This window comes from Ursus maritimus, unplaced genomic scaffold (genome assembly GCF_017311325.1).
Source record: "Ursus maritimus isolate PB19 unplaced genomic scaffold, ASM1731132v1 scaffold_4, whole genome shotgun sequence".
Lineage (NCBI taxonomy): Eukaryota > Metazoa > Chordata > Mammalia > Carnivora > Ursidae > Ursus > Ursus maritimus.
This window is the reverse complement of record NW_024426552.1, coordinates 50,581,874-50,603,729: the sequence shown is the minus strand read 5'-3', so window position 1 is coordinate 50,603,729 and position 21,856 is coordinate 50,581,874. Positions and strand designations below refer to the sequence as shown.

At 36.2% G+C, this 21,856-nt stretch overlaps 1 protein-coding gene across 6 annotated transcripts in view; it reads left to right on the top strand.

Moving 5' to 3' along the window:
* Window positions 1–21,856, top strand: part of CBLB (Cbl proto-oncogene B) — a 218,259-nt gene that overhangs the window by 183,560 nt on the left and 12,843 nt on the right. For 5 of the 6 annotated variants that reach the window (XR_005832160.1, XR_005832159.1, XM_008706617.2 and 2 more), the window contains 4 exons: window positions 1,321–1,418; window positions 1,534–1,665; window positions 4,147–4,287; window positions 11,519–11,638. Coding sequence is in view for 4 of the 6 variants with exons in the window: in XM_008706617.2 (XP_008704839.1) it covers window positions 1,321–1,418; window positions 1,534–1,665; window positions 4,147–4,287; window positions 11,519–11,638 (491 nt within the window). In the remaining 2 variants the exon portion in view is untranslated. The remainder of the gene's footprint in view (window positions 1–1,320; window positions 1,419–1,533; window positions 1,666–4,146; window positions 4,288–11,518; window positions 11,639–21,856) is intronic. The other variant, XM_040621183.1, reaches the window with a different exon arrangement.

Here is a 21,856-nt window from a genome sequence, read left to right as displayed (position 1 = left end):
ATCTTTCTATTGTTATAGAGAAGTAATAAATGTTGATAATCCCTAAATTTAATTGGAGTGAATTTTTTATCTAATTTGTTCTCGAAAGCCAATGGATGAAGTAACTTCTTATGTCCTCCACAGAGCACTCTTTAAGCTTAAACACTTCCTTTCCCAATACGTTTTCCCCCCTTTGGAACATCAGAAGAAATAAATTGTCTATATGTGGAAAAAGTTAAACAGTAGATGAATAATTCAATTCAGTTTCAGTAAAAATCCATCATTATGAAAATTCAATACATGATAACTATTTTAAAATGAACCATCTCTGGCCCCTGAAACAGATGTGGCCACCAGAGAGAATGGAAATGAATTTCAGACGAAGCACTCTTGTAGTAACTATGTAAATATCCACTATCTCCTCCATTATGTATGTACTTTTACTTTGCCCCAAAAATTCAGAGGTAAATCAGAGAAAAGGAAAATATAAACTCTGCTTCCTATAGCTTTTTGTGAACAGAATAACTTAGCAGAGTGCTCATTGTTACACAGTAGCTACATTCTAAAGACAAAACAAGCTCTGTACTTTCTCTTCCTACTACCTTCCCATGTCCCAGTTTTGTCCGTTATGCTCATGGTAGGATTCCAATGTGTTAATACAAACAACAAAAATGCTTTTTTAGTAAGTATTATCCTTTACGGACACCCAGATTAAAATATTTGCTGTGTACCCAAGGCCTTTGCCAAAGTCATTTTTCTACAGCCGTCAGAAGTGCCGGAATTTTGGTCACAGCAGTAGTGAAATTCTAACACAGACCTTAGGTCTTCGACTATGCCTATCACAATTTTAATGAAATTATGGAACATTCAATAATTCTTATTTGATGGGCTCTAGTTTATTATAAGGAAAGCTTAAATTACAGAAATAAAAATATGTTAAATACCATCAACAAATACCAAAGTCATTGGGACTGTTACATATTTATTTTTGCCTTACTACATGTTTTTCTTCAAAAACTGGACAAGGTATTATTGAACTCGTCCAAATACATGTTAATTTTCACAGATGTATTTAGCTTATCAACAGTTTTTGTGGCCTTTGTAATTCTTGATTTCACTTTTAAAAAAGATTGTCTTCCATGAGATATTTACTTCTTTGTAAAAAGAGTTGAATAAGAATATCTAGATAATATTTCTTATACTTTTTCCAGAAAAGGAAATTATATTTATTTTCAAGCTTTAGCATATGAGCAGGGTTGCTAATTCCTATCACCCCTCCAAATTACTGTTAAATGGAAAGTAGTTTTCCTTATGACTCTTGTCCTTTGATCTCTGCTGTAGGTCTTGTGATAATGGTCATTGTATATTGAATGGAACACATGGTACATCTTCAGAGATGAAGAAATCAAACATCCCTGAATTAGGCATATATTTAAAGGGTATGTATAAAACATCTTCTCTTTGTGTTCTACATCTTAATGGTCAGAATTTAAAGGCAAAATTCCATGCCATTGTTGTACTGAAAATACATTAAGATTTTGTGTTATCCTCTAGGAGATGTTTTTGATTCAGCCTCTGATCCAGTGCCATTACCACCTGCCAGGCCTCCAACTCGGGACAATCCAAAGCATGGTTCTTCACTCAACAGGACGCCCTCTGATTATGATCTTCTCATCCCTCCATTAGGTTGAAACCTTTAAAACTATTTTCAAACAAGCCACCCTGCCTCTTCTTTCAGTTAATATCTGAATTCTCAGATTTCAGTGTAACACAGACTTACAAGGTTATGAATTTGTCTGAATTAGAATGGATTCTCTAGGTAGTGGGGGCTCTCAAGTTCATGTAACCACTATTTCACTTACACGACTGAAGCAGCGGTTTACAGAGCTGGCCACCAGTCTTCAATTTATCAAGTCATCTCTTCACGTACAAATGCAGTCTACAAAACCTGTGAGCATCCTTCCTTCCCCGGAGCCCTTGTGTTCCAGTAGATTTGAAGTGCTATCTGAGATGTTCTTTAAGTACAATTCTTAATGAATGTGTACTTAGTTTTTCTTGGAGCAGAACATGGCCCAATTCCACTTACTTAGCTAATTATGGAAAATCATATATTTTACTGTAGAGAACTGAGAAATAGATTCTGTCTTATAACCACTGCAATTACACATCCAAAGAATGTGTTTATTCTGTGTTTATTGATTCTAGGTAGGAAGCTTCTCACCCTATTTTTAGAGGAAGACAATTAGAATCTCCACATACCTTAAGGCTTCACGATAACAAGTCATCATTACATAGTGACGTATGATGAAGGTCCATCTATAAGTTTCTCTAAATTGATTATTAGGCACCCAGAACTGTAAAATGCCCCTTTTGATTTTTTCCCAGACACCATCAACCCGTGTTTCTAGTTAGATAATTGCAGTGTCTTTTGCTCCAGCTCTTTCCGTACTCAGTGCTTCATTCTCACCTACATCAATTTCAGGCACCTGCTGACTTCCTTACCTACAGCTTTGTCTCTCCCTCCCACTTCTTCCTGTGTGCTGGTTTTTGACCTGTTACCCAGGTCTTCGTGACCTAGGTCAGCACCGTCCAGTAGAACTTTGTGCAGTGTTGTAAAGAATCTGTATATTCACCTGCGCGACTGTGGGTGGAACTGAATTTTAACTGCAGCTCAACAGCTCTGTCTGGTTGGTGACCACTGTATCAGACGACGCAGACCACTGCTCCGGCTGGTCTTCGTAACTCAGCCTTCCTCTAGCTCTTCACGTACATCTCGTGCTTTATACTGTCCCCTCTGTCCAGAAGACACCGTCCTTGCGTTTAATGAATAAATGGTTTTGAGCCTCTGATATCCCAGGCCTTTCTGTTCTTGGTAACACCTCGCTGAATACTGCTTTCTACTTTTCCTGTCCCCCTTACAATGCGGAGCTCTCTCTGTGAGACCTGAGGGACTCTCACCTGTGAATCATACCTCTTTGTGAGTTTTTCTTAGATCTTCTTGTGGAATCTAAGCTCCTTGCATCAGGCCCTTGTGATTTTGATCTTCACATTACCCACATGCCTAGCATGGTACCTGACACTGAGGGGCCGAAAAAAGGGTTTGGATGAATAAGATAATGAACGTAGCAGAAAGCTGAAGGTTGGAAGGGTAGCAAAGCTCTCTTTCCTCCCCCCCCCCACCTCCAGATATTTTAAGTTAGAAAAAGACTTATTATCATTAGAGAAAATACTTTGAATACGTTTTGTAAGGCAAGTTGGATGAATGATAAAACTATTTTTCTTTAAAATACACCTTTGGCTTAAGTCAATAAACTTAAATACATGAATTTTTATTACGGGAATATGTAGGTGTTTGCTTATACCCTGTTTTATTCACAGAGTATTTGAGATTACTTACAAAAATATGTACATTGCAATTTTATTGTTTTAAAAAATTGAAATAAGGGAAAATATGAGTAGAATAGTAAGATGTAGCAAGGGAAAAATAAGTAGACATAAAAGCATGCTGCAATATTCTGTAGTTACTAAAGCTGGGAAATATGCAAATATAAGTAGTTTGGGGACCACAGGAGAGAGTTCTATATTTAACTGTTCCTCTTTAGAGATAACTGATGAACAGAAAAATATATTCCTCTACCATAGGTACATTTTCTGTATTTTGACAATGAAATATATGGAACATTAGTTTAAATGAATTAAAATCCAGAAGAATGAACTTTAAAAGATAATCTATTCTGTGACATTAAATTTTTTGTGCCCAGTGTGATTTTCTAATAAGAGGCTGTGAACTCTTATTGTTACATAAAAAGTTCTGTTTTGATGGTATGACCTATAATAATTTTTAGTTCAAACTGCGTGTCTTAATATTATAAAGGTTACAAGTCGCTAATAAGCCCTTTCATAACCTGCAGTGCTGCTTTTTACCAGAAAGCCCTGGGAGTTTGAAAAGTTTGCACATGTACATGTGTGTCTGTGTGCCTGTGTTTCTCTTCAGACACTCCCAGAAAATAAGCAGCTTTCGTTCTCAAAGTTGGTAAACTGTGAGATAAACCCTGCAGGTGAAGGTCTTCATGAGCTGCAAGAGAAAAATCAATCATTACTTTGGCCTGATGCTCTGTTTTCATTAATGAAGTTCTGCTCTTGATGTTGACCTTTCTTTAAATGCAGGTGAAGATGCTTTTGACGCCCTTCCCCCATCCCTCCCACCTCCCCCACCTCCTGCAAGGCACAGCCTCATCGAACACTCAAAACCTCCCGGCTCCAGCAGCCGACCATCCTCAGGACAGGACCTTTTCCTTCTTCCTTCAGGTAACAGGGAAAAGCCAAAGAAAACGTTTCACTTAAAGCAAGAATATTTCTAAGATCGTACTGTCAAATAAACATCAGTAATTTCCTGATTTCTAACTCCCTAGTGGAAAAATCTGGGTAGAGAAAACCAGCAGTTGGGTAGGTTTGCTTGTCAGTTGGTTGATTTAATGCAAAGGATTACAAAACTGTCAGAAGCAACAGGAATCATAGATGCCGCAGAGCTCGTCTGATCCAGATAACATCCTTATGCCACAGAAGGCATCCCTGAGACCCAAAAGGGCTCCATGGTTGGGCGATGAGTGATGAGGACAGAATTCACACTCCCCCGATTCTGAGTGTAGTATTTTTTTCCTAATAAGTTTTAATTTTACTAGCTATGGCTTCGGGTCGCAATTGTATTCAAAAAGATAATATTTTGGTAAATTGCATTAATACAACATCAGTAGATAAAATTTTTCTGAAATACCTGCATTTTATTGTTACCATTGTTAATATCTCAATATATCTACTCAAATTATTCTTTTTCAAGGAAAAATTAATAGCTTTTCTTTTTTAGCCTTTCAAGTAAGGAGTAGAAATAAAAACAAAAAGACTTATAATAAACCATCCACTCCATTAGTCAGAACTGTCAGGAAAAAATGATCAGTTACGTTGAATCTGCTGATATTAACTGTTCCAATCTGTCATGTTGGTGTGACTGTGATCCATGTTCGGAAACCTTTGTCTCAATTTGGTTTGGATAAACATAGGGTAAAAATTTTCTTTTTAAAGAATTACCTTATGTTTTTATATTAGATAAACCTGAAAGTTTTTAATAAGTGCTCAGTTTGACCTTGGGCCGTCTCTGTGTAAACTTGGGAAACTTAGCCATTATCATTCACCTTTAGTATTCATTTTCCTAGATATTTTTTTCCACTCAGTTCAATAACTTAGAAGATTTGAGGTGATTTATGGATGAGACACACAAATTATACACCTATAACATGGAATAGGTATCTTCAGCTTCTTAGTTTTTCATTTTTTTAAGAAATAATTTTGAATTTAGTTTTTCATTGGTAAATATTATTTGTCCTTTGTGTCACACACACTGTGAAGTGCCTTCCTCCCCTCCTGGTGTCTGTGAATTCACTGGATACTACCAATCAAAGATCGAGGGTCATACCCCTTCTAATCCAAGGAGAAAGCATAGATAACTATTAGGCTCCTAGGAGTGCCTGGGTAGTTCAGTCGGTTAAGCATCTGCCTTCTGCTCAGGTCATGATCCCAAAGTCCTGAGATCGCGTCCCACCTCAGGCTCCTTGCTCAGCAGAGAGTCTGCTTCTCCATCTACCCTCCCCCATCTCATGCTTGCTCTCGCAAATAAATAAAATCTTTAAAAAAAAAAAACTGTTACGCTCCTATTCAGTCGTATAACACTGATTATCTTTTTCACTTATTCAAATCTTTGTTTTATACATGGATTTTAACATTAAAAAAAAAAAAGTCACTCTAAACCTTAACCTTTCCCAAGGCTAACTTCTGGATAGTCTGTGGTCAGATTCCTACAAGTTACCTATCACCTTTTATTTATGTAATTTAAGCCCCATTAAATAAAAGCCAATGTAGTACCTTCTTTTAAAATTAAGTCAAGCTTTCCAGGAGTTGGAAGAGAATGTTTTACACAAATACACACCTTTACCTGTGTTTAAGTAAAAGAGTTAACTGTAAAATGTTTTAGTTATCATAATTTTATTTTTCATTGTGCTTTATGTAAAAAAACATAAAAATGCTGTCAATATGACTAAAAAAATTACAAAATGAAAATGCCCTTTTAATTAGAAAAAACAAAAGTTGTATGAACTGTTTTTATTTCGTATATGGGTTTGCTTGTTCTGATGTTGCATGGCTGCCGACATCCCTTGATATTAAATATTTCTCAGAAAAAAAATAGTAACTTCTTTTCCTCTTCCAGCCTTTCATATCATTAACATGACAAATTTCTAGTCTGTTCCAGGTCCTATGTGAGATCCATTGAGACAACTGCTTTTAATAAATTCTATTTATTTTTTATTAAAGCATAATTACCATACAGTGTTATATAGTTTCAGGTGTACAACATATAGATTCAGTAATTCTATATGCTACTCAGTGTTGGCCACAGTAAGTGTAGTCACCTCGGTCATCGTACAGTGTTGTTACAGTGTCACTGACTCTATTCCCTACGCTGCACTTTGAGTCTCCGTGATTTATTTTATACCTGAAAGTTTGTACTCTCTTAATCTCAAGCCACATGGTAGATTTCCTCCTTTTCAAAAGAACTATTTTAATTCTTCTTATGTAATAATAGAACATGAAGGTTTCTTTTGACTCATAAATGAGCACTTAAGTGTCATTTTGCAAACAATTTAATACATTATGTAGCTAAAGTATAAGATTTGTGACCTTCCTTCACTCTTACTTCAGTGAACTTCATTAAAGAATACTGCGTAAATGATAAATGAAAGTTGGGCTCGCTAGTTGTAGAACCGTGGGAGGGAACTGGAGGGGATCGCTGTATTAAAGCAGACCGCGTGCGCTTTGTGCTGCTATTGCTTTCGCTGTTGTTCGGTCTAGAAGACTGTAGTCTAGGATAACGGTAAACCTTTACTGGGCATGATTGAGATTTGGTTTCCTTAATGAAATCATTATCCCTAATTGAAGACAATAGATGTCTTAAAAAAAAATTGCATTTCCTCTTGGTGTTGTCTTAAATACCTGATCAAACCTCCCTCCTTATTCGCAGCATTCAGTGCCCTGCACACTGGAGTCAGGTTCACCTTTCCAGCCTTATAAGCCCACTGACTTCTGTGTAGCAACAGTGTTCAAACTGCAAGGTCCTGTGTTTCTGCAGAGGAGCCTTAGGACTCCTGCGGGATGTGGGGGGAAGCAAAGCGGGGGCACGGCTCTGATGCTCCTTTTATCTGTTTTCTGTTTTCAGCCTTCATGCAAGATTCCTTTGGGCAAATAGTCGTGCTCACTGCGTGCGTGGGCATCTATTCTGGACAGGCTAGTCTTAGCTTAACAAAACCCAAAGAATCTTCAAAAGGAGCTTTATACTTTGCTAGCATATGTGTGCTTTTGTTCTGAATACAAAAAGGCACTTCTTTTGTGCTGATGGGTTGGAAACAGCACCCCCTCCTCCCCCCTCGTGCCAGGGCCAGTGCTCCAGGAGCGAAGCCAAGGCTGTATTTAAGCTGCTCATTCCCATAACTGCATGTCTTTGTGCAGTGCACAAAATACACAGCCTATCTGGCAGCCCTCGTTGAAATAGTTCTTCCACTATTTTCCTAACCTGGAATCTCTTTTGACGTCCTTATCCAATCCTAAAGTCACAATTCAACTCGAAAAGCCAAAAAAAAAAAAAAAGACTTTATTACAGTTAAATGAAAGTTTTCCAGTTGCATCCAGAAATGCAATGTCATAAGTAAAATAGAATATTTAGGTCATTAGCAAGAGTTATTGAAGAGGATTTAGGCGGTCTGTTAACTAGGACCTTTCTGAAACACTGTCACCATGTGGCTACCAAGGAGCTCCTGCCATTGGAGGGTTGCACCGAGTGCAGAAGGGAGGATGAGTGAGGTGAGGTCCAGTGCTCAGCTGGCACGGAGACCACTGTGGTGAGACGTTGAAAGACTTGACAGGCTAGAGCAGTGGTGGGCTCTCAGACTGTAGTCTGCGAACCAGCACCATCAGTGTCACCGGGGGACTTACTTAAAATTACAATTCTTAGGCTCCACGGAGGACTTACCAAATCAGAAACTCCGGGAGTAGGGCCCAGCAATCTTTCCACAAGCCTCCAGGGGAACTGTGAGGCATGCTCAATTTTGAAATACTAAGTTGGGGTGTTCCTGTTGGAAGGCAGCCAGGGTGCTAAAGGGAATTTACACCTGACCGCAGAAACCACAGCAGATTAAAGGAACTGCAACGTTTAATGAGCAAGGCGACCCTGGATATACATGTTAGGGTTGTCTCCAGTTACAGTATCTGTGAAAGAAGGACTAGATTTCCTCAGTGTTTCCTCCGAAGGGCAGACCAGTGAGAAGAATGATTAACAATGAAAATGTCTTCGGAAAGTCCTAAATTAAGAATTCTTAAACGTTTTTTTAGAGTTATTGTGTCGGAGGGGTGGTGAGTTCTTTAACACTGGAGGGTTTAATCAGTAGCCAGATCACTACCTAGTAGGGATTTTATGAATGTGAGTTAAAGAGTCTGTGGGCCACAGAGAGGGAGGAATTTCATCTCACCTAAATAGCTCTTCAGACCCTTCTAACAATTAGATCCTGTGTTGATATTCTTTTAAAATTTGGAGGATAACGGATAAATCTTCCAGATGGTTTTTGGACAGCCCCGCAGGAAATATGCCACTGTTTTAACTGTCCAATTTTATTTGCCTCTTTTTCTACCCTTGAGTAAATGTTTGGAAGTGTTTCAGATAATGAAAAAAAAAAAGGAATTAAGAAAAACATTTCATCATGCCGCCTCCTAGAGATAACCATTTGGTAGGTTTCCTTCTTACACAGCATAATTTCAATCAATGCATATTTTCACACTTCTTTTATAGTGTGCAAACCTTTCCTCCCAGTCTTTCCTTAGATTTTTATAATCTCTAAACTATTAAAATTTCAGTTTAGCATTACCATACTGTAAATCACGGGTAATAGTACTCTGCTTTTTAGACTAGATTAATTGCATCGTGTTTATTCACTCATTTCTTGAACATTTATTACTATGTAAATGGTACGTTGGCTATGGCGTTTTCAATTTGTATGTTTTAATTCTAACTGTGGATATAAAATTTCGCTTTAATTGGTTTTTGAAGAACTTATTTTTAAAAACTTTATTGCTTTTCCCATGTTCTTTATCAGGAGACGGTTGTTCTTGTACTGTCTGTAGTAATTGGGTTGTGTGTCTTTTCCCATCGAAGCACGAATACTTTCAACTTTACAACTTGCTCTAGAAGCCCAGTACGCCCTATACCTGACCAGCAGCAGACTTAGCGTGAAGGAAGACACAGACGGTAGTGAGTCAGAACTGAACTAAGGGTTTTTGCTCTTTATGGTAATATTTTAGTGTACGCAGTGACTTTTAAAATGAAATTGCTTAATGGAGCAATATCATACAACTTTATCTTTTGTAGCCTATTTATGACCCTGCAGTATATCCGGAATCTAATGTTTAGTCTTAAATGCTTGATTAGTAACAGCATAAGTATATTTGACAAAGCTGTAAATTATTCCTAAAGAAAATTTTTAAAGTATATGTACTGTAACAGGCAGTCTTTCCTCAGACCTAATGTTCTATCAGTGATGTTTAAAATGCACAGTAACAGAAGGTAAATTCTATTGAGTATTTGAATCTGAAGCTTTGGGAAATTTCTAAACTTGGGCAGAAATCACCACACCTAGTTCTAAATGCTTTACTCTTCCAAATCAAAAGATTAACATTTGTTGCATGGTATTTGATTTATCTTCTCATTGCTTCTCCAAGCATTTCAGCAAAATTAATGAGGCTGAACCATTGACTCTTCAAATATCAAAAGTGCAAAATCTAACACTAATTTTAATCTTGAATTTAATGAAAGCAAGTTAAGTAACCTTACTTAGGTCAAAAAAGTCTCCAGCAAAGCTAGGGATAATTAGTGTTCTCAAAAAGGGGAAAATAATAATCAAAGACTTCAACTCTTGACTTACACTATCTAGTTAAAAATTAGTATAAATATGTTCATTTTCTTCTTAAATAATCAAATTCTTACATATTCTTAATGACAAACTTCAAGGGACATTAAAACAATGAAATATAATTGGATCCTTAATATTTACAATCTTAATCTTACATTAGCAATTCAGATTTCACTGACTTTGAATTTATGAAAAATATAAATTGGTCTCGGTTTATTTTGGTAGCTAAAGGCAAATATTTATGACATTTAGGCTACTTGCCAAGCAGTGTGCTTGGTGTACTGTGTGTTAGGGGATGTAATTCAAACATGATGAGTAACATAAGACCCCTTCTCTCGAAAGAGCTTACCGTAACTCTGGAGAGACTAGCAGACATAAAAGAAAGTAATGTGAGAGAAGAAAACAGAGGAGCCAGAGACAGACGTGGTGACTAAGTAAATTATCAGTGAACCAGACACTGGAGAGGTAATGTGTAGCTACTCAGAAATGAAACCAGTTCTGTGGATTGAAATCCATATACTACTAATTTTAAACCAGTTAGATTTATGGTCCTAACAATTTAATAAAGTACCACTGACAAAATTTATTTTTCTGCCTTCAGTTCCAGTTAATAAACATCATTAAAAGCAGCAAAATAATTTTTAATTTGTGTATAATTTATAATTTGCACTATTGCAGATGTCCCCGCTCTGATTACCAAGGTGGTTAAAAATACCACTTTTTACTGTATATGCAAACCTTAATGTTACTAAGAGCACAATTTTTAACAATTGAATCTACTCTTCAGTGACCCGGTTAAAAATGATTTTTAGCATACAATGCCCAATGTAGTAGTATTTTAAAAGGCACTTTATATATACAGGAGATTTCACACACAGGGATTCATTTAATCCTCACAAATCCCAAATGTCAGGTACATTTTACAGATTATGCCTAACACTTAGAGATTAACTACTTTGATGATGACTCTTACAGGCAAAATTCAAACCTTTTTTTTGCTTTGCAAGTTTGTTGAGTTTTTTTCGTTTTAAGATTATTTATTTATTTGAGAGAAAGAGAGAGCAAGAGCAGGAGGAAGGGCAGAGGGAGAAGCAGACTCCCCTATGAGCAGGGAGCCCGAGGCAGGGGGGCTCTATCCCAGGACCCCAAGATCATGACCTGAGCTGAAAGCAGAAGCTTATCTGACTGAGCCACCCAGGCACCCCTACTTTGCAACAGTTTCTATTCATTGTACAGGACAGAATGGGACAGAAAATAAGAATTTAAAGCAGCTTTTATCACCAAGAATTTTATAGTTAGGATCTGAAAAAATATATAGTTAGTACTTTGTATTGTCTAGGAATAAATGGGAAGAGTGTATTTGAGCAAGCAATAAATTAGAAAATAGGATTAGAAGATGGTTAATATCAGTCATGATATTCTTGTTCTAATTTATTTTTAAACCTTTGCTCTTCATAGAGAATTTCTAGAATGTTTTTCTTCAGCATCTTGGTAGGGATAATCATTTTAATTTGAAAATTATCTTTACTTTTAAGATCCCTTTTTTGACCCAGCAAGTGGCCCAGTTCCTTTGCCTCCTGCTAGGAGATTGCCAGGTGAAAATGTCAAATCCCACAGAACATCACAGGACTATGATCAGCTTCCTTCATCTTCAGGTGAGTTGGCTAATAATAGTAATAATGCTTCCTTAATGTTCATATAGTGCTTTTAGGCTTTTCAGAGCACCTTTTTATTCATTATATAATTTAATGAGCACTGCCAGCCTAAAAAAAGTATTTTTATCACTTTGCAGTTTGCTTATAAAGCTTGTATTATGAGAGGAATGCCTACAAAACTGCCTCGTGAAATAGAAAAAAAAATGATACCTTCATATTATCTTTGTTCATTCAGTAAAGCACATACTTTCATTCAGAATCTATTCACTAACTTGTGTTTTGCCTTATGAGATAGGAGAAGTGGGAAAAATCTCTTTGTACATCAAAATGTTGCATTCTCTTATTTTTTGACTAAAGGAAGAAATCTCTTTAGAATTAATATTGGCACCAAACTATTAATTTTCAAAGGGCTGTGCCGCAGTGCCCCACTGGCAGCTATTAAGTAGAATGGGAGAGGGGTGTGCCATTTTAGTAAATACCAGTCATACTTCTGGCTATTAATAATGAAATGCTGGGCTTTGCTTCTTCGGGAGGACTTCCCCACCACCATCTCTCAGATAGTTCCCTAGATCTTATGCAGTCGTTTTCTGTTCTCTTCTTGTGCTTTATTTTTCTTCAGTGTACCTGTCACTACCTGAAATGCCATTCACTTGTTGCTTTGTTATTTGTCTATCTTCTTTTCTAGAATATTAATGCTTTGAAGATAGGAGTCTTGTTTGCTTCAGTGCTGTGTCCGCGTACGTTCACAAGAGTGCCCCGCGCATGATTCTTGGATAGGTGGATAGCTGAGTAGGGGAGTGGATGGGTAGAAGGAAGGGAGAGTAGCTGATATATGTGTTATGCTGAACACACATTTTTCTTGAAGTACAGCTGACACAACGTTAGTTTCAGGTGTACAACATAGTGATTCGATGAGTCCATACCTTATGATATGCTCACCACAAGTGAACCTAAGATCTGTCACCATTCAGTGTCCTCAACAATACCACTGACTATATTCCCTGTGCTGTACCTGTTATCCTTGTGACTTACTCATTCCATAACTGGAAGCCTGATCTCCCACTCACCTTTACCCTTTTTGCCCATCCCTCTACACCCCTCCCCTCTAGCAACCATCAGTTTGTTCTCTATGGGTCTGTTTCTGCTTTTAGGGTTTTTTTGTTCATTTGTCTTTTAGATTTCTCATAGAAGTGAAATCAGATATATTTGTCTTTTTCTGACTTACTTCACTTAGCAGGATACTGTTTAGGTCCATCCATGTTGTCACAAACAGAAGATCACATTCTTTTTTATGGCTTTTTTTTATGGCCGGAAAATATTCTGTGTGTATATACACACACACACACACACACACACACACACACACACACACACACATCTTTACCCATTCATCGATCAATAGACACTTGTGTTGCTTCCATATCTGGGCTATTGTAAATAATGCTGCTGCAAAAAATATAGGGGTACATATAACTTTTCAAATTAGTGTTTTTGTTTTCCTTTGGGAAATACCAGTAGTGGAATTACTGGATCATATGATATTTCTATTTTTAATTTTTGAAGGAACCTCCAGACTGTTTTCCCCAGTGGCTGTACCAATTCCCACCCACAGTGCTCGAGGGTTCCTTTTCGCCTATCCTTGCCAACACTGGTTGTTTCTTCTCTTTTTGATTCTAACCATTCTGACTGGTGCGAGGTGATCTCATTGTGGTTTTGACTTACATTTCCCTGATGGTGTGAGCATTTTTTCATGTGTCTGTTGGCCATCTGTATGTCTTCTTTGAAAAAATGCATTCAGGTCCTCTGCCTGTTTTTGATTATTTGGCGGGAGGGGTGTTGAGTTGTAGAAGTTCTTTATATACATTTGGAATATAAACCTCTAATCAAATACAGCATTTACAGATCGCTTCTCCCATTCAGTATGTTACCTTTGGGGGCTTTTTTGATGGTTTCCTTCATGATGCAAAGGCTTTTCATTTCGGTGTAGTCCCAATCATTTATTTGAGGAGACCCATCTAGAAAAATGTTGCGAAGGCCAATGTCAGAGAAATTATTGCCTATGTTTTCTTCTAGGAATTTTATGGTTTCAGGTCTCACATTTAGGTCTGTAATCCATTTTGTGTTTCTTTTTGTGTCTAGTGTAAGAAAATGGTCCAGTTTCATTCTTTTGCAGGTAGCCATCCAGTTTTCCCAGCACCATTTGTTAAAGGGACTGTCTTTTTCACATTGTATATTCTTGCCTTTGTTGTAGATTAATTGGCCATATAATCACGGGTTTATTTCTGGTCTCTCAATTCTGTTCCATTGACCTACGCGTCAATTTTTTGCCAGGACCATAGTGTTGTGATTACTACAGCTTTGCAGTATATCTTTAATCTAGGATTGTGATACCTCCAGTCACGTTTTTCTTTTTCAAGATTGTTTTGGGTGTTTGTGGTCTTTTGTGGTTCTATACACCTTTTAGTACTATCTGTTCTAGTTCTGTGAAAAATGCTTTGTGTATTTTGATAGAGATTGCATTGAATCTGTAGATTGCTTTTGGTAGTATGACATTTTAATTCTACCAATCCATGAGCATGAAATATTTTTCCATTTGCTTATGTCATCTTCAGTTTCTTTCACCAGTGTCTTATAGTTTTCAAAGTACAGATCTTTCACTTCCTTGGTTAAGTTTATTCCTAGATATTTTGTTCTTTTTGGTGCAATTGTAAATGAGATTTTCTCAATGTATCTGCTACTTCATTATTAGTGTATAGAAACGCAACTGATTTCTGTGTGTTAATTTGTATTCTGCAGTTTTACTGAATTCATTTATTCTAGCAGTTTTTTGGTAGAATCTTTAGGGTTTTCTATACTTTCAGTACTATGTCAAGTAAAAGCGGCAAGAGTGGACATCCTTGTCTTCCTCCCGATCTTAGGATAAAAGCTCAGTTTTTCACCATTGTGTATGATGTTAGCTGTGAATTTTTCACATATGGCCTTTATTATGTTGAGATATGTTCCCTCTAACCCCATTTTGTTGAGAGTTTTTATCCTGAGCCGATGTTGAATCTTGTCCAATGCTTTTTCTGTATCAAGATTTTATCCTGTTCTGTTGTTGTGGTATATCATGTTGATTGATTTGCAAATATTGAAGCATCCCTGCATCGCTAGGATGAATCCCACTTGATCATGGTGAATAATCCTTTTAATGTATTTTGAATGTGGTTTACTAATATTTTGAAGATTTGGGCATCTATGTTCATCAAGGATACTGATTCTATAATTTTCTTTTCTTGTGGTGTCTTTGTCTTAGTGGTTTTGCTATCAGGGTAATGCTTTTTCTTGCAGAATGGTTGCAGAATGTATTTGGGAGCTTCTTTTTTTTTTTTTAATGGTTTGAGGAGAAGAGGTATTAACTCTTCTTTAAATATTTGGTAGAACTCTTCTGTGAATCCATCTGGTCCTGGACTTTTGTTGGGAGGTTTTTGATTATCAGTTCAATTTCATTACTGGTAATTGATCTGTTCAGATTTGCTATTTCATCCTGATTTAGTTTCAGAAGATCTGATATTTCTAGAAATTTATGTATTTCTTCTAGTTTGTCCACTTGGTCGGCATATAATTTTTTGCAGTGGTTTCTTATAATCCTTTGTATTCTGTGGCTTCAGTTGTTAGTTCTATTTTGTTTCTGATTTTGTGTTTTTATTTCTTAATGATCCAGCTAAAGGTTTATAAATTTTGTCTGTTTTTTCAGAGAAGCAGCTCTTGGTTTCATTGATCTTTTGCAATGTTTTTTTTTTAGTCTCTAATTCATTTGTTTCTGCTCTGGTCTTTTTTATTTCCTACTTCTACTAACTTGGGTTCTGTTTATTCTTCTTTTTCCAGTTCCTTTAGGTATAAGTTTAGATTGTTCGAGATTTCTGTCATTTCTTAAGTAGGTCTGTATCACTATAAATTTCCCTTTAGAACTGCTTTCTCTATATCCCAAAGATTTTAGATCGTTGTTTTCATTTTCATGTTCATTTCCTCGTTGATTTTTTGATGCATTGGTTGTTTAGTAGCATGTTGTCTAGCCTTCATGTGTTTGTGCTTTTTCCAGTTTTTTTCTTGTGATTTTCTAGTTTCATAACATGGGGTTGGAAAAGATGTAGGATATGATTTCATTCTTATTACATTTGAGACTTGTTTTGTGGCCTAACATGTGATCTGTTTTGGAGACTGTTCCATGTGCACTTGAAAAGAATGTGTATTGTTGTTTTTGCATGGAGTGTTCTGTATATATCTGAAGTCCATCTGGTCTGATGTGTTGTTCAAAGACATTATTTCCTTATTGATTTTTCTGCTTGGATAATCTATCCATTGATGTAAGTGGAGTGTCAGTGTCCCCTACTATTACTGTAGCACCCTCAGTAGTACTCCCTCACGTCTGTTACTATTTGCTTTATGTATTTAGGTGCTCCAGTGTCGCCAGCATAGATACCCAAAGCCATTAAATCCTCTTGTTGCACTGACTCCTTTATCATTATGTAGTAGTGCCCTTCTTTGTCCCATGTTACAGTCATTGTTTTAAAGTCTATTTTGTCTGATAAGTTACTACCCTATCTTTTTTATTCATCTATTTTGATTGGAGTATTTAGACCATTTACTTTAATTATTGATAGGTATGTACATTTTGCCATTTTGTTAATTGTTTATTTGGTTGTTTTATAGTTTTATGTTCTTTCCTTTCTCTACTTGTGATTGAGGACTTTCTGTAGTATTATGCTTAGCTTTCTTTTTATTTTGTGCGTGTCTGTTATAGGTTTTGGTTTTATAATTACCATGAGGTTCATATATTAACATCCTAGGTATATAGCAGTCCATAGTAAGTTGATGGTCATTTAAGTTCGAATCTATGCTAAGAGCATTCTTACTCCCCCCACCAAATTTTATGTTTTATTCATAATTTTATTCTAATTTTGACCTTTTCCTTCCCTCTTAAAGGAGTTCCTTTGATATTTCTGTAATGCTGGTTTAGTGCTAATGAATTTCTTTAACTTTTGTTTGTCTGGGAAACTATCCTTTAATGACAGCCTTTCTGGGTAGAGTATTCTTGGTTGTAGGTGTTTTCCTTTCAGTACTTTGGATATATCATGCCACTTCCATCTGGCCTGCAGAAATTCTGCTGAGAGATCAGCCTTGTGGGCTTTCCCTAGTATATAACTTTTTGCTTCTTTCTTGGCTTTTAAAATTCTCTTTATCTTATCTTTAACCTTTGACACTTTAATTATTATGTATCATAATGTGGACCATCATGGGTTCAACTTGTTCAGAACTCTCTGTGCTTCCTGAATCTGGAGGACTGTTTCCTTTCCCAGGTTAGGGATGTTTTCAGCTACTTCCTAAAATATGTTTTTTCTGTCTCTCTTCTCCCTGTGGAACCCCTATAATGTGAATGTTTGCTCAATGTTGTTAAAGAGATCCTTTTTTTTAAATTCATTTTTCTTTTTGCTGTTCAACTTGTGTGCTTTCCATTATCCTGTATTCAGACCCATTTTTCTGCAGCTGCTAAACTGTGACTCTCCTCTGGTGTATTTTCCATTTTAGTTATTGTATTATTCAACTCTGGTTGGTTCTTTTTGATATATTTTTTTTATCTCTTTGTTGAAGTTCTAAGTTCTTCCACTCTTCTCTGCAGCCCATCATTTTTATGATCATGACTTTACACTCTTAAGCAATATGCCTGATAATCTACATTTCATTTAGTTCTTTTTCTCAGGTTTTGTCTTATTCTGTCATTGGAGCATGTTCCTCTGTCTTGAGGGTAGTAGTCTAGTCAAGGTGCCTGGACCCTGCTTCCATCCACTCGATCAAGGTGGAGGGGAAATGGAAGTGGTGTATTCACCAGCCTCTCCAACCTGGAGAGAGTTTTAGCAGCTCCCCATTGTTTGGCAGGGTTCTAGGGCTAGTCCCTTTATATTCTAGTTGCTCTTTTGGCACTTGTTTCTGTGCCCTAGAGCAGACAAATCTGCTCATGGTCCCTCAGAACCATCCCTCCCCATGGCAGCTGGCAGCATCAGGGGTGAGGGTTCCCTTCATGACCGTGTCTCCATCTCTCTTGCTGTTCTGTCTGTGGTCTGTCGTCTTTTGTTGTACAGAAGCTGGTAAGTCAGCCCTCAGTTCTTCAGGAGGAACTGCTTCATACATAGGTGCAGAGTTGGGGAGTTCAGGGTCTTCCCACATTGCCATTTTGGACCAGAACTGAACACACCTATTTTTTGAGCAAAATTTTTGTCTCATAATTATAAACATCAGAAGTTTTTCCTATGTCGATTCTTGTCCTCTTTCAAGAAGATTTGCTGATAGCGACAGCCATATCCATTCTGTAACCTCTGAATCAAGATCATTCATGAGTTAGTTGCTTTGAGAATTATCATCACGGTCGTTCTTATGTACTTGAGGACATGTTTGGGAGAAGCCCCTCTATGGTTTTACGTGTTCTAACATTTGAAGATATCTCAGAAAATTATAGAAAATTTTATTAACCTGTTCAAATTTTGGTCCCGTCTTGCCTATTTACTTCTTGTCCTTTCAAGATTTCAGATATACCCCTGGATAGCCACTGAAATACTGCAGTTCCAGTTGAAAGGCTAGATTTCCAGATAGATGGAAAAAACGTGAAACTCAAGAAGGAGTGACATTATCTGACAGCCTCTACATAAGAGAAGGAAGCAAATCCCTTAGGGAAATAACATTAAAATATTACTTCAAGGGAAGTACCGTGACTGATTTAAAATAATCTATTCACTGCCTACAACTCTAGATTAAAAGAAACATATATTCAAGTTTTTTGAAGAGTTGTGGCCAAAAGGCTATATTTACACGGCTTCTTTACAGTTTTGCTCCATAATATCTGGGTGTTATAGAGCCCAGAGGAACATCATTCACATATGATTTCAAGTGGTAGGCATTCTGATTAGCATTACACTAGAAATTTCAAGGAAGAACTTTTGAGTCACAACTTTGTGGAAATATCCCCAAATAGGCATTTACCAGAAGCCTGAACTGGCTTTTACCTGAGTGATAAAATCGTCTTGATTATTACTCTGAGGGCCTCAGCTAGCCGTAACATCAAATATTTCAACCTACTCCCTGCACTCTCTTTACAAACACAGTTGAACCACAGAAAATAAGATACTTTTTTCCATCAGGATATTTGCTGACATCCAGCTCACAGGACTAACAGGCTGCCCACTGGTTTATTTCATACCAGCAGAGGGCTGGGCTTGGCCTTTGGATTAGGTCTGTCCATTAAAAACTGGAGGCTGGGTGCCATGCGCCTTTAGGATTCTAAAAGCCCTTATTTTGCAGTGATGTGTTTTTAAGGTCTTTCTAAGGTGACCTTTAAGGATTGCAGTATAATTGCTGTATTTTACAAATTCAATTTCTCTTGTCTTTTATGATGTTCTAAATAAATGATAGTGATTTATATTTAAGTTTTCTGTGAAAGAATATTTTTAACAAATTTAAAAATATTTCCTCATCTTACCTAAAAAGAATGTATGCCTACATATACCAGCAGTCTTCCCAATATTTTATTCCTCCCCCCAAAATATAGTATTCTTAGATGTAACAATTGATATTTAATTAATTATATGAATGACATAATAGTTAATCAGAAATAAGTGGATTTAAAAAAAAGTGGATTTTACCAGATTAAATTCACATATACCTGTATGTGGGGCAGAATTTTTTTTGCTAATCATCTCCTTATTTCTTCACATGGGGTTCATATCTATACCAGCTAGGTGTGGGTTTTTATAAATTTTCCAGTTTGCTTCTCTCTTGTTTCAAGATACAACGTGCTGTGGTTTGATTACCATTCTTCTAGAATAACAAAGTCACACTGGTGTGTTTGTATTCACGTGGATGAAGTACAGCATTAGCTCTTGAGAAGCTTTTCCAGGTTCTTGGTATTTAGAAGGCAGTTCAAGGCAACACTAAAATTAGAATTTCGGCACACGACTTACGTTAAATGTGCTTAACTGGTAAAAGATCTTATTACCAAATACACTGGCAAAGTAAAGGAGGTCTTAATTCCAATACAATTTTTTTAATAGCTTAAAGGAAAAATAATAGAATATTGAATGAATTTTATATTAAGACCAAATATTCTGTAGGTATCTTCTATCGATCTATAGATATATTCTTAAGATCTCAATTGAAAATCATGGCTTCACTTCACTCAAGGGTTGGAATTGTGTATTGTCATTAGTGATAAGATGTCTGAAGATAAATTGTGTTTATAAGATTTTGGTTTGTGTTTCAACAAAGGCAAATGCAGTATTATAGAGTTTCACCACAATTCAACTACCTGAGACATTTTTCCTTACACACAGCTCTAGTTTTCAAACTACACTATCTGGAGTCTTTTTTCTTACAAATTTAATAGTAATATAGTTCTCTTATAACCATTTTCCGGATGTATTACAAAATTGTATAACTTTAGCCTTAACTATCATAATTATCTACCACTGTGTATGTGAAGATTTTTTATTTGTAATTTAGTGAAAACTGTATTAAAACATGTCCTTATATAAAATCAGTGTATACTATAGTATACTAATATAATACAAATGCTATACTAATAGCAATAGAAGTTTGTGGCATAAATGAGTTCTAGAATTGATCCAAATACCAGAATAACAGAGTCATACTGATGATGTATTTAAAATTTCTTTTAATGCCTTGATCAGTTAAATTTATATTTTTCTTTTAATTATTGTTATAGTTGAGAAAATCAATAGGCTGAGTCTTGATGTCTATCACAAATATTATCCATGAAGTAGTAAGAAACTCTAAGTAACTTAGAGATGATGTCTCAGATTGTACATAATAATTTCTAAATGTGTTAGGCAGTTACTATGAGCCAAATGTTAAGCTAAGTATTTTAAATATAGACATATAGATTATATAGATGAGATAATTTAACATACATACATATATAACAATATATACACATTTATATGTATAACTATATAATCTATTAGATATAGAGTTTTTATAAATACATAAATTTTATTCCGCACAACCTATCTGAAATAGTTATTAACGTCAATTTATAGAAAAAATTACCAAGGGTCTCACAGCTAGTAAGTATCCGTGTAATAGGATATGAATTCTGTGTTTTATCAGTAAGCTATGTGTGCATTTTTGTTATTGTTGCTGGCAAAGTTTATCATCTTGCCAGTAGCGAAGCCAAAATTAAGTTTAAAAAAATCACACATGCCTATAACAATGATTGTTAAACTGAGTTTGGAGATGCCCAATGATAAAATCTGATAGAAGCAAAGCAATAGTAATGATGACAGAGAGATGGAAGAGAGTACTAGAGATTTCGAAACCTGGATTCTGGTCATTTTTCAGATCATCTTAGGAAGCCACCCACTCTATGCTTTCTTTACTTTTTATATCAGCAGAATGGTTCTATTTCTCCATACTAGGTGTTTGAGCAGCTTAGACCTGTGAAACTAGCAGAGCGGCTCTGAAGCTATTTGCTTTTTTTTTTTTTTTTCTAATTATGAAAGTAGTACATGCACATTGGAGAATAAAATACGAAAACAAGAAAGAGAAATCACTTGTAACCCATTATCAATCAGGAACATTGTTGCCATGTTGGCATACTTGCTTCTAATGTTTGTGTACATGTTCACAACGTCGAGATCATAGTCAATTCCATCTCAGTTCTATTTAACAGAGTGTCATAAGTATCTCACCACATCATTAAATTTTCAAATAAGTGTCATTTTAAATTATTGTATGATAGTCCATCATTTTTATGTGCTGTCAGAGACTAATACTTTAAAAGTCTAACAGAAACCCTAACTTTATTTGCAAGAAAACAAATGAATTAAACGCGTCTGCTTTGGTCTAGAAATACAGAAACTTGGTGTTGTAGCTATTGTTAAGTAAGGCTTAATATGACAAATGGGAAATGGATTCATCATGTGATGACATTTGCTTATTAGACACATCTTTCACGGACTTAAAAAACCACCAAAGTTTAGACAATGAAGGGAGTCATAAGTAAGGACCTCTTGGGGTGAAGTAGCTGGTAGTCCCCGAAGTAGAAGTGCCATCAACCCTGAGAAACGTGAGCAACAGCAGCGTAGCTTGCCTTATGTTTTTTTTTAAATCATAATCTGCCTAAGGACCCTTTTAGACCTTTCTGCTTTGCCCAGTCACTCCTTTCCTCCT